The sequence below is a fragment of the Morone saxatilis genome, unplaced genomic scaffold (genome assembly GCF_004916995.1).
Source record: "Morone saxatilis isolate NCDOM2014 unplaced genomic scaffold, NCSU_SB_2.0 Contig15, whole genome shotgun sequence".
NCBI lineage: Eukaryota > Metazoa > Chordata > Actinopteri > Moronidae > Morone > Morone saxatilis.
The window spans coordinates 7,739,901-7,753,810 of NW_023339707.1; the positions used below are offsets into that span (position 1 = coordinate 7,739,901).

At 40.4% G+C, this 13,910-nt stretch overlaps 1 protein-coding gene across 1 annotated transcript in view; it reads left to right on the plus strand.

Moving 5' to 3' along the window:
• Positions 1-1,947: 1,947 nt before the first annotated feature.
• sema3h (sema domain, immunoglobulin domain (Ig), short basic domain, secreted, (semaphorin) 3H) overlaps positions 1,948-13,910 on the plus strand; it is a 52,634-nt gene continuing 40,671 nt past the window's right edge. The window contains exon 1 of the mRNA XM_035657195.1: positions 1,948-2,508. Within this exon, the coding sequence (XP_035513088.1) occupies positions 2,409-2,508 (100 nt within the window). The 5' untranslated portion in view covers positions 1,948-2,408. The remainder of the gene's footprint in view (positions 2,509-13,910) is intronic.

Below are 13,910 nucleotides of genomic sequence, written 5' to 3' on the forward strand. Positions count from 1 at the left end.
CACACTTTTAACCTTTACACTTTACTGTCAGTTCTTCCTAATTTGCACAACCGCAACATGAAAGCAAACAGGAATACTCATAAAGAACGTTTGTAGTTCTTTGACTTTAGTTTCTGGATCTTCCTCCATTTTGTAACTGTCTTTTTCCTGACTAATAAAACACAAGTAGCTCAGCCCGTTCACACTCAAGACTTTAACATTTGCAGTTTGAAACGCACAGTATCCGGCACTGTAGGTCTGTCTGTCTGCTGCACAGGATGGATACCTGTGGATAAGAACTGGCCTAGGTGGTAAGTATTAGCACGGATAACTATACCAAAGAAAAGAGCGAATGAGAGAATGAAACTGAACAAACACAGTACTATGGACACTGTTTGATTGACAGGTGATCCTGGGATCAGGATTAAGGCCACAACAAAGACTAATACTACTAACAATGATAACAGTAATGATGTTGGTCATGAAATTGAGCAAAAACATGTTGTCTTTAGGGGATTATGGAGCCCACTGATTTCAACAACAGAAGCATTTAAGGTTAATTATTAAAACATGAAGCTTCTGCAGCATCTCGCTCAAGATCACTGCAGCAGGACACAGGGTCATCACTGGAGGAGGGTTAGTCTGCCTGTACAACCACGAGACAACCGCTTCCTCTCCCTCCGTTAAATAATTAGCTAACTTAATTAATGAGCGGGTTTGACCAGATTTGCCCTCATCCAATTAAAAACTGTATGAGGATGTGTAAACACCAGGTTACGGGACATCTAATCACATAATGAAACTGCTGGGTCATATTTAAAAAAAAAAAAAACCTACAATAGCAAACAAGTGTGGAGAATAAATCATTTACGAATCAGAAGTCCTCGGAGGGAGTATATACTTGCTCATTTGCGCGCAACCTAAATTCATTATTTATCCCAGAGAATGAATAAATTGTCCCCGCTAGCCTGTGATTGAACTTGAGCTGGTGAAAAATTCAGCCTGCGCTCTCGTACCCCAGTGAGCCGCTATCTAATGAAAATAACAGAGCAAGAAAGAAGGCACAAGCTTTACATAATGATTGCATTTGGGTTGGGAGTGGAAATGGAGAAAATAATGAGAAGGAGCCGAGGAGGAGACTTTGGTACTGAGCAAGAGAGAAAGAGAGTTGGTTTTAGAATTGATTTTAAGATCCTACTCATTACTTCTAATGCACTTCATGGCTTGGCCCTAGATTATATCACTTGAGTCACTCACCCCTTTATGAACAACACAACCTGGGTCCTGAGGCTGCTGGGCCCCTTAACCCTGATCTACCTGACGAACCCAGACTTCCAACTTTAATATATTATTTTAATCTGCTTCTGTAAACCCACTTTCATTCAAAGTCTCTTTTATGAGCACGTGTGCGTGTGTATTGAGCTATGCATGTACAGATTACTTTTCTTCTTCTTCTCCTTCTTCTTCTCATTATTTTTTTTTAATCTTTATTTGGAATTGTACTTTTCTCTCATTTTTATTCTGGCTACCTGATCTAAATTTCTATTATTGACTTAGTTTTGTATTGTTTTTTCATTGTTAGGTGCCATTTGTAAAGCTTAGAGTACTCGCTGGGTTTGATAAGTGTGATATATTATAAAGAAAGAAAGAAAAAGATTAAGTGAGGTAGTAAGTGCAACAGGAAAAAGAGGGAAAGAGGGGGAGTGAGAGACAGAGAAAATGAGAGTGAGAAAAATGGGAATAAAGATGAAAGCTGATTTGTCTCTCTCATTTCCACTTTAACTAGGTTTTCCAGAGCAGTGAATAGGCGTGCGTGCCTGCATTTGTGTGTGTGTGTGTGTGTGTGTGTGCAGGCTGGCCAAAACCATCTTGGATCTTGCTCCCTCCGCCTCCCAGAGAGAGAGAGAGAGAGAGAGAGAGAGAGAGAGCAGTCACATGCAGAGAGGAGCGGGGACGAGAGACAGAACAGAAGAGAGCTGTCAAGCTGTGAGGAGGCAGCAGAGAGACGACTTAGTTTTTTCTTGGAATACATTCTCCCCTCCATCTCTGAAGCCCACACACATACTTAAAAAAATATATATAAACACACAAACACACAGATGGTAAAGTGTGTGTGAGTGCTGTTACCCTCTTGCGAGGAGCGGTGAATTATTTTCAGGATCTGGACTTACTCAAGCCCCGACTCACTTGGACTGTAAGAGTGTTTGGATTCAGCATCCCTGTGACTTGGACTTAAAGTCAGTGCAACACTTTGGGCTGAGAGTGTGTATCCCTGCGTGTGTGTGTTTGGGATTCAGCACTTCACCTGAATGCAACACTGAGATTTTGACTGAAACTGTGTTGGCACTTGTTAGTTCAGAATTCAGCAGATTTGAACTCACACTTGGACTCAGCGTGTGTTTGTGTGTGTGTGTGTGATAAGTAGGAGGATGTGTTGGCCGGTGACAGTGGTCCTGCTAGCCCACCTCGGGGCCACCTTAACGGGGGCATGGAGAGCATCTCAACCAAGACTGCAGTTCACACACTCCGGTAAGAGTCAACCTTTTTCTTTTTTTTGTGTGTGTTTCAAGTCTGTCTTCACTTTGTCTAACACATCTGTCTCGTTCTCTACACAGTCACGCACATGCAGGTTACAGAAATCACACACAGCCTCCATTTTTTCACTTTTCTTTCTTTCCTGCCCTATTAATGCCCACGCACTGTATATGTGCAGCACAAATTATACCTTTGCCTTTCTGTTCCTCTACCTGTCTCGATCTGCCGTTTTTGTTTCTTTCCCACACTGCCTCTCTCCCTCCATCTCTGTAATCACCTGTATTGAGTTAATCTTTCTCCAGTAGTCAAGTTTCGCCGCCCACCTCACTTTCTACTCTTACCATGAGGTCTGTTCCGAAGGGGAATAATTTAAGAGCTCATTTTGTCTGTCCAACACAGGCTTGATTACATATTACATATTCATAATTTTAAACGGTTACAGTGTATTACAGTAAGGGTGGCAGGGCTATAAAACAGCTTAAGTCTAACTTGGTACTCATTTTCATAGTTTTGTCCATCATTCCTTTTAATTATTATAACATTCTCACCAAAGTAATCTCTGAGATCTGGAAACAGACAGACAGGTTGTAAACAAGCCAACACTTACATCACAATCACTTTATTTGTAAGTGACACAGAAAGTGAGTGCACCTGAATTGTTGCTAATATTCTCCTATTACACTGAAAAACAACTATATCAAGTAACGTATGTCAAACCTGAACCAGGAGCAGCTGGGGTATAATCTGTGGTGATGTTGACAATGGGCAGTTTAATGATAATTAGACCTTTTACTTTTGTTTTCTCTTCCAAATAAGTTGGGCAAAACTTTGAGTTCTGATCGTCAGACCTCTTATGTTTCTTCCCTATTTAAATTCTTTATCCCACGCATTAACAAAAAACGGGAATCATCCATTAAGACCTTTACTTACAGCTTCTTTGGCAGAAATTAATTGGCTGAAATATCAATTAAAGTGCTAGCAATATTAATATTTTCCAAAGCAGATACAAAGCATAATGATAGCAACAAGACTGCAGATAGGGGGGCTATTTTATTGGCTTGCGATTAATTTCCTGTCGAAATCAAATCCGTTGCCAACTTCTTTGAAACAATTTGACAATTAAGCTTCACACCCAAATACATCCTCCCTGTCATAAACTGACTTCTTGACAGCTCAGACGCCCCCTCAGGATTCGAAATCAAGTGTCTCTGTCTGTTATTTTCAGTTATGGCTAACAAAGAAATAATTATCTGATGGCAGAATTCCCAGATCCAGATCAGCACCAAATTAATTATTTCTTGGCCCCAGGCCGATCTGTCCACCACAGTAAAATCCATGCAGAGGTTGCTGGAAAAAGCCCGCAGACAGACACAACAGCACCTCCTCAAAAAGGGGAAAGGAAAGGAACTTGAACTTCTTTCAAGTAAAATATGAAATTCCAGCCATTTATTTTTCATATACTGTGGCGGAGAACGCATTTGTGCATCGGTATGCTAGTGTGGTTCACCCTCTGTCTCTTCATGCACTTGTTAGTTGCCATTGTGCAGCTCGTTGCATAAACACATGTTGTTGAATCAAGATGCCAGCGTTGAAAGGAGCGCAGTCTCTCGCATTAGTAGGTTCACGCATGGTTGAATTGGAGTCGGCGGGTCCTTTTAAAGGGGTGAGGCAGTGCTGCACAAGCCTCTATTTGTTGGTGTTTGCTGTAACCTTGTGGGAGCAGCAGTGGGGTGGGGTTTGCCTCACCGGAGAATAGGAGGAAGGTTTGATGGACACTGTGTTTGAGGCTCTCTGCGATGTCCTGAAGCATTAAGCCCCATCAGTCGTGTCCCCCAAACCGGGCAGGATTTAAGACCCACATTGGCTGTTTTGTTGTTGGGGCATAACAAACGTGACGGTCAAAAGTAATGAGAAAGCAAAGATGTGCATCTTCTAATTAACACAGGATTTGGGATTTGATCTTTTGCCTTCTCAGCCATATTTACAGTGAATTGTCCTCAAATTAAAAGCTTTTTTGAGGCATGCAGTCCTTTAGTTAGGGTGGGATAAACTCATTTCCCTTTAATCATGTTTACCAGAGACACCGTAGAGTAAGAAACTGACTGATTACACATCCTTACATAAGCCGAAACACAAAGGGTCTATGAAGTAGATGTGATAAGGCTGAAGTCGACCATCCGTGACCTAGAAAGTACAGAGAGAGGGAGAAGGGAAACCTTGTTGGATTCTCCCAGGTGGGAATTTAGCTCTAATGAAATCTGAATGTGAAAATGGGAAGAGCTGCTAAAGTAGTGTGTTTGTGTGTGTCTCTGTGAGCACGAGCTACATGCCTGTTAGTATGTGTGTGTGTGGGTACATGTGCATGTAGTTTTGTTTAAGTCATTTGAAGATATGAGTTTGTGTGTGTGTGTGTGTGTGTGTGTATCGAAATAGAGCTGTTTCATTTCCAGGATCTCTGCCCACCTCCGCCTTTGTTGTTGTGTGTTCTTCATGTCTTTGAACCACAGAGGTTTGTGTGTGTTGTATATCTACAGTGCTCATCTTCGGAAAGACAACAAAAACAAAATGTATGATGTGATGTGTGTAGGGACTGCAGTGGTCTACATGTCCACTACAATGCCTTTATGTGTGTGTGTGTGTGTGTGTGTGTGCGTGGCTCTGTGGGAGCTTCATGCTGTGGTCATTTCCCTTGTCATCATCACGGAGGATTTTCTGAGACAGATGGAGGAGATTTTTTGTCGTGGAATCGCTGTAATTAGAAGAGGATGTCAGTTCCACTTAAACACTTTGACTCTGAGGTAGTTCGGCAGTTCAGAGCCATTGCACATTTTGACTGTCTTTCGTCTGTTGAACTCGTAGCTGACAACTAATTCGAAAACCGGTAGAGTCTGACATTTAAGAGAAGTATTTTTCCTCCTGTTTTTAAAGAAAATGGGCTACTATAAAGAGCAGTGAAGTAGAAACCCAAAACATCCCAGTTATTTAACTGAAGTGATGCAGCAGCAAAATGATGAGGAAAGCAAGAAAAACGATGACAATGAGACAACAGCCACAGAAGATGAAAAGAACAGTATGAGGATCTACTAACCAATGTGAAACACAGAAATGACCAGTTAATATTTCATGAACACATCAGTTTAACTCACAGTACTGTAATAGAGCTGTGCCACTCTCATGCTAGCAAACAATCCGTAGGAGTGAGAACATTTTTAATGCATGATACTGGAAAATTAAAACCTGTGCAATGTACACTTCTGCAGACTAAAAGCCTAATAATTTAGATGATTTTCACATTTTAATATCCTCCACTGGCTGAGAAACTGCTCCAACCACGGTGCTTTTGAAACACGTTCAAAACCACACTGTAAAAACTCTGAAATCCATCAAGCTGAAAATGAGGCTTTTTTTGACATAGAAAGGTTTCACCTGCCAGCAGCAGTGAACTATTTTATTTAAACCCACCAGTTGAAGGGAGGCTCTCATCAGACTGAAGCTATGTCCTGATTCTAAAGGTATCTAATGCATTTCACTCTGAAGAAAAATGCAAAACTGTGAATATATTCACTCAGTAAGATGTCAGTGAGCAGACTTAATTCACTTTGTATTTGTTATTGATTGTATTAATGTCCTAAAATGCAATGCGCAAAATGGAGTTTTGAAAAAATCTTAAAGAGACAGAAAAACACAGAAAATAAAATATAGTAATACATCTTTGGGGAAACATTTAGCTTTTTGTTCAAAGTATCGTCTCACTGATTTTACATGTCACAGGGAGTACTCTTCAGCCTTTGAAACATGTGTATAATGTCTTCTATGGCTCTAGAGGAGCTTTGTCAAATCTGAGAAAATGATTCAAGTGACATCCAGTGTCGTTGGAGCTTGACAAGGGACTAAAAGTCAGGGCAACTTGGGATGTGTTGACAGTTCTTTTTAAAATGTGTCTCTCGTGAGTGCTGTACGAAATCACTGCGTACAATTAACTGCAAAAACAGTGAATACAAATTAGCAGATTGCTGCGACACGGAATGACATTTTCCCATCTGCTGTTCTTCTAGCTTATAAACTTAAATAGTGGAGATATTGGGGTTATAGTGGAGATGAAACTGACATCAGAACCAGACAGACCCGCCAGTTAAAATACTCAACATTCAGAGCTGTAGGTCTGATAGAGAAAGAGGTAATCAGACATTGGTTTGATTGGTTTGATTGATTTGATTGTAGTGTAGTGTAATCAGACTGACTGACCAGACAGCTCCATGTGTCTGAAACAAAAAAACCCAGCTTTAAATACTTAAATACATGCCTGATTACCTCCTAAATTTCCCCATCTCGCTCTTAATGACTAAATTATCCCAGTTATTCACTCAAACTTCATGTTGTCCATATGCAGTAGAAGGCATATATACACACACATACAGTCGGGTTTAATGAGTCCATTATCCCAGCCATTCAGTGGAGGGCAGTGTGATTTTCTTGATGATAGATAGCAGTTAGTGATACCATCTCTCTACCACACACACACACACACACACACACACACACACACACAAAAGGGACACTTTCCCTCAAGCGTTAGCTGAAACATGTAAAGAGCCATACTGCACACAGAGCTATTGAACTAATCACATTGGACACACTTTATTCAATAATACATTCAGTACCATACTAAGTACCATAGTGTACCTGAACAAACATAGTCATACAAAGTTACACACATACACAGATAAACGAGTATGTAAACATACAAAAGCATATTTATTGGAAGGCACTATACCTATACTCATTGAATACAAACACCATAACCACCATAACTGCTGTCACACTCCCACCTGCAGCTACTTCATAAACTCATAACTGTCACATGAGAATATAAAGATTCATCATCACAATCACAGAATAAAAGTCCATGAACGGCTCAGAAGAGGTCTGGATGGTTTATTAAGTCAGTGTGAACCCGTTTCCCCACATGGAGAGTCATGTTTTATTCATACAACATTCACATTGTGAATTGGTTTGCGATAGACATTTAATGTTAATCAGTCACTGGGGAATATTTGAATTGAATCATATGGGTTTGTTTGGTATGAATGGAGACATTGTCTTTGACCTTTGACCTCTATACTGCTGATTGCTTGCGCTGGTTATAATCCAGGCATTTAAACTTGTCCTGCTGTTTCCCTGCAGTGTATTTTTGGACATATGCCCAAATTATAATGTAAATGTAAATGAGTCCTTTTCAATTTCATGCTATTAGCATGCAAATTGCTTTGTTATACTGCACAGTAGATTAGTTCATTAGTGTCTAGATGCATGTTTGCTCATGTGTTTGTAAAATTCAATTTAGATATCTTCAGAGAAAGAAATATGTTCCATAAATAGAAGCAGCAGTTTGAATATATCCTCAAGTACTTTCATATCTGGATGGTGTTACCTTATGAAGCCTTATGCCAAGCTGTTGACCAGACTTCCCCATCAACAAAACGGAAATTTAAGGAGACATAAACAGTTCATAGAAAACCCAGACGAGCCGGCTGTTTTCAATAAAGTAGAAGGTTATTGTGTAGCTGTGTGGCCTACAGACACACAAACCAAAAGCAGTCAGCTGATTTGGCCACCATTGCACTCCATCTAAGCCAGGTTAAAAATGAATGCGGGTACAACTTTAATCCCTTTCACTGTAAAGGGGATTGAATGTTTATTCACTCATGGTATTTAGCCCAACACTTCAGCTGTTTTAATTGAATTTTAAAGGCTACGTCAAAAATGTCAACCTCATCATAACAATTTATTGCTGCTCCAGCGCTCTCCTCATAGCCTCTAGGTTAGCTAGCGAAAACCTAAACTTTGAAATAAATTGTTTTAAGATGTTCATCTTTCCTGCATGTTTCTTTGGCAGTTGTATGTTCTGTCATACAGTATTTAGGATGGACTGATTCAAAGAGCTTGTCATTTTCTCCTTGTCCAGGAAACCTGCACTTAGATAAAACTATAATCTTACACTGTTCTCAACAGATGAGCAGCTGCATGTACCAGGATGTCTATATTAATCCCCAGTTTTATCTGATCCCTTGTATGTTAATACATTTCTTTGTGGTGTTGAGGTTGAGAAGTGAAACCTGGTTCTTGGTGTATGTTGTACATCTTCCTGCTCTTTCCCCACGCTCACCTTTCTCTTCTCTCTGTGTACTAATAAAGCACAAAAGCCTTTAGAGTGATATTAAAAATCAAGAGATATTTCATTATTCATTTATTCTTTCAGATCTGTTTCTATCTAGGCCAGTGCTTTTCAGGCTCAGGGCTGGGATGTTGCTGAGATGTGGATTTCACTGGGACGGTTATCTGGCACAGAATCAGGCTATTCTCTATTATTAATTTTAATGGAAGCAGTCCCCAATGGTGGCGCTACCATTGCTTGTCACTATTGACGTCAAACGGCAGCTGTTTGCTCATCCCACACTATAGAAAAAACTCAAGTAAGGCAGCTGTTTCCCCTGGAAGACGACCTTATTGTGCAGGTTGTTTGAATACTAATTTGGTGAAAGTATAGCAGTAACGCAGGTTTTTTCTGTTTAAAGTAAATTTCCCAGCATATTTTCAGGATTTGACAACATTTTCTTGCAGCCAAACTTTAGGTCCTCACTAAGACATAAAAACCCTCAATTAAGGGGCTTGGTACTTGGGGGTTTTCTCCTCTCTCTGGACAGAGACGGTGAAAGGAGTCTAATTACACCCTTGTTTTGGCAACAACAGCCCCTGACAACAGTGGACATGCTGTAAATTTACCCTTGAGAGGTTGCTGGTGTTAATATTAGAGGCTATCTTTAGCCTGAAGCCTGTAATTAAGCAAAAAACCTCAAGCTTCATATTTCTACCATTTCCCTTAAGTATTCATTTGTTCCAATCTGCTCTGCTGTCAATAATCTAGAGCTGAGTTTCTCACCTCTTCTCCCTGGCTCTTACTGTGTGTCAGCATTTCTTACCTATATAACATTAAAGACACACAAGAAAAGTTTTCCCTCCTATTACTCAGGTGCTGTGCACAAGTGGCCAGGGGATTTAAGTCCAACGCAGTAAAAACGAGAAAAAGAAAGTAGCCAACTGTTTTTTTTTTATGAGCTTAAATGTATAATTTAAGTCATATTGGCCGGAAAAAGTTTTAGTAACTCTGAAGTGGACGTCTGTTTCTTTTTTCAGCTTTGTGCATACATATATTTCTCACTGCATTCCTTTCGCTTTAGCTGCATGAGGAAATTTAATCCACAAAGACACACTTGACTTTTGGCCAGCTGGAAGCCTAAAGTAGACGGGATCAACAGTGCTGAGACCAACTCTAACCAGTAGTTTACCTCATTAGCTGTAGATTAGGACAGGGTGGAGACGCAGGATATGAGAGTGTGAAGGTGTAGACATATATCCGATAATCAGAGGTTCATTCAAGCTGTCACTTTTTATACAACGATTGCGAAGCAAGTGAATTTTATCGATATATTTAAGATGATTTAAAGGAAATTGGCAGCTAGTAGACTCCAGTCAAACGCACATGGACACATGGTCACAAAACATCTGATCCTTAATAACCCCTGGTGTTAGCGATCTGACGACCCCATGTCTGCGTAAACAAGAAGAAGCCACAAGAATTTGATTCTCCTTGTTTTGTCAGTGATGGAAAGATCAGACAAGTGCCACAAAAGGTTGGAAGTCAGACTTCCTTTTCCTGTTTAAATAGAGCCAGGACTTATCTGAAAACAGAGAGGATGTACAGTGACAGATAGTAGTTTTTATCATCTGGTCGGGCTTTAATGTAGTGATTCGTCATAAGTTTCACCCTCAAAGCTGATTGTAAATGTAAATCTGGACTCACTGTAGACAACATGAGTATCCATAACCTTCACGGGACAGCTACTTTTTTATGGTCGCCCATTTTTAAGATGTAGAGATATTGTTATTGCCCATTTGGCAAAGCAAATGTCCATGACGCATACCATATGTCTAACATGCTTTGAGGCTGAGCCAAGAAGTAGAAGCCACAGACAATTTAAAGACTGCAGTCTCTCTAATGGGTGTGCAGATACAGAATCTCCAGCAAAGTGTTGATTTAACTCTTATATAGTTAAATTACTCACTAGTCTGGAGTGATTTTCTTGAGTATCTATGACCAGTCCAGGCCACTAACAGCTATTGTTTCCTCTTGGGTAAGTCAACTTAAACCTCAAAACTCACCAGTAAGACGGACAGATGTGGTACTGACTGGCTCTGAAGTCAAGTTGATTATATTTTTTGTCGAAGAGATTATGTTTACGCTTACACTACACCACTACTTACATTACACAATTATGAATGGATTGCAATAACATTTGCGAAACTTCTCGGTAAGGGGAGCAGCAGAATCTTTCTTGGAACTGGGAAAAAAAAAAGTTGACCTCAGGCGTGAGATGATACAATGTTTTTGTTGCAAATGAGGTTATTGTTTGCAGAAGTTTTTTTTACAGCAGCATATGAGCGTATTGGTAAGATGGAAACACACCAATTTACTTGGCTGAAGTTAGAGAAATATTACCTTAAGGAAAACCGACATTGACTACTGGTTGAAGACAAGATGGTGACTGGTCTTTTTTTTAATTAGGATTAGTAATGAATATTGCGTGCTCATACTCTACAATCCATTTGAAAGATCACGGCGAGAAAAAGCTGTTGCTCCTCATCAAGAACATCTGCCTGTGTAGCTGTGGGCAAAGCATTTAACCACAAGCACTGCTCTCCAGTGGGCGGCTCCCACATGAGACCGTATGTAACTGTGTGAACGTGAAGCCTAGAAAACAATGAGTGTTCTCAGTGAACCTTCTTAGATAAATAAAGATGAAAAAATAAATTAGATTAAAAAGTAAACAGTGAATTGACTCTCGTGTGTGTATGCAGCAGCAGGCCGAGCAGTCTGATGATGATGAATAATCATACGCACTGAGGTCGAAGGTCAAGCTATCCACGTGGGTCTGGTCTGTTGGTGACACAGTCCAGACGTAGTTTGTAGTGCGTTTGGCTATAATGTTGCTGTGGTATGTGATGTGATGTGTGTGTGTGTGTGTGTGTTTGTGGGCATATTTTTTTAGTGTGTGAGAAGATTTGCATGTGGAAAACTAGGAAGCATTGAGTAGAGATTATATTATTATTATTTGTGATCGATGAATGATTTTATATTTATGTTTATTTTTTTATTTTATAGGGACAGAAGCCTTACAACAGTCAGGGGTCCCCAGGATAGATCTGAGAGGTCACAAAATAATTCCCATTATTTAAAAAAAGTCCGATCTGAAGTCTCTGGAACTAAAATGAGCTTTCTGTGTTTAGACAACATTTTCTGGATCTAGGGCCCTCTCATGAGGAAAGGCAGCATGGCAGAGTTTTGGACGATTGTTCAACGCGTTCAATGTGTACTCTGACATGTCGCAGCAGGAAGGCACCCACAGTCAGACACACACACACACATCTTGAAAGAAAGATACAATGTAATGTGGTGTGATCTGGGCATAAGAGACAGTGAGATTTTACTCTCGTATGCATGGCGACGTGTGTGTCAGAAATGATTTTGTGCACGTCTTCACAAGTGCCCATCTGTATGCCTATAGGCTTTGTTCCCAGGCTTCTGCAGGCCTACCGCTGTAATTGCAACAGTAATTGGTGAAGTGATAACCCCATTTCCACAGGAAATGTGCCCCGGTTTCCTCGCCCCCGCCACTATCATCCCCCTCTGGTGGCGCAGCCAACAAAGTCTTCCCCCTGGGAACGTTGCACCAGACAGCTAAAGTTCCCTGGGGCTCAGTGAGTAGACGAACAGACGGACAAAGACAGGCATGGAAACAAAACTACACAAGTGTAGCTTACCAACACGCTCACATGGACAATGCTGTAGGCTGAGTGAGAATAATTGGATAGATTAATGGTAAGTGTAGTTTATGTGTGTATGCAGCAAAAAATGGTGTGCCTGGATGTGGAAACAAGAATAACTCACAGTAAAATAACAAAGTTGGACTCCCATGAGTGAGACAACGATTGAAAGAGAGACTTGATTCTTTCATCAGCCTTTCTTTCATTTGCACCGTATCTGTCACTTACATTTTACTGTGCCAATACAAACTCCTGCAAGGCTTACAGAACTTTTCTTATATTTTATGTGTTGCAAGTCAGTAAAGTTGGGAAAGTTTCTTCCCTAAAACTTGTCACTGTTAATAATCCAGCACTTCCTGCTTGCTGACCAAATTAGCAAACATCCTACCTGTCGTCATCTCAGCCCTGATGTGTTCTTGTAAAGCCATCATGGAAAAGCAGCGCTGACCTAATGGATACTTAGCAGAGATTTTCTGTCTCACTGCTTTCCTCTTTGTCTCTGTTGTTGGTGGCGTCACTGCACCTTGGCTGCCAGCCTCACCTCGTCAGTCACAGCTCAGCTCAAAGGTGTTCGTGCCCGCATGAAGACATCTCAGACATCACTGTAAGAAAAGCTTTGAGGTGGAACTCTCTTCTTCTCTTCTCTTTACCGACCAGTTGTGGGCCTTAACTTAGGGAACTACAGACTTTATTGGACAAAATAGTGCACTTTCGTTTTGTGAGTATTGGATATTTGTGGCATCACGTAGCCAATAACCATCTTTTGAGAATCCCAAGTACTGTCGCTATGGTTACTTGCCACCTAATACTGAGCACTAATATTAAACTGTTGACCGGAACTACTGTATGTTTATTTTAGCAGATACCAACTTGCCATGTAGAAACAACTGAGAAATCCTTACAGCAGCTTATTTTCAGGCCATCAGTTAGCTTTACTTCTGTTACACGTTTCTGTCAGTGACTTTCCATCTGAACGGCTTCTGAAGGCTGTTGGGCAGCAGAGACAACAGGTCACTGCTCAGTTGTGACTGATCCTGACAGTGTAGCCATGAATCGTGGCATCTATAGCTGCTGAACTATTTATGTAAGTTAAATTAACTTGTAATTAAGTCTCTATTGTGTATCATATGATTTATGTCTACACTGCACACCATGCAGTATGAGATAATGATCACACAAAGCTGATTTAAAAGCATTTAAAATCACTCTTGCTTTGCCTCGTCTGGGCTTAATCTGAGATAATGACTAGCTTGCTGTTTCTTTTCCCTTTTGTACTTTGTATAAGATGTAGTAAACTAGTTTTTATTTTACTGCCTAACTCACACGGCTTAAATTTAGGAGTAACTCTGGTGCTTAAAATCCACTGAACATCTGTAAAAACAGCTGGATCAGCACAAACAGAAGCTTCATCTTGGATTGGCATCCATTTTGGGTCTTTTTGCTGGTGTGCAGGTGTGTTTATTCATGATAATGCCACCATTCAGACACATTGCTGTGTGTGCATGTGTGTGTGT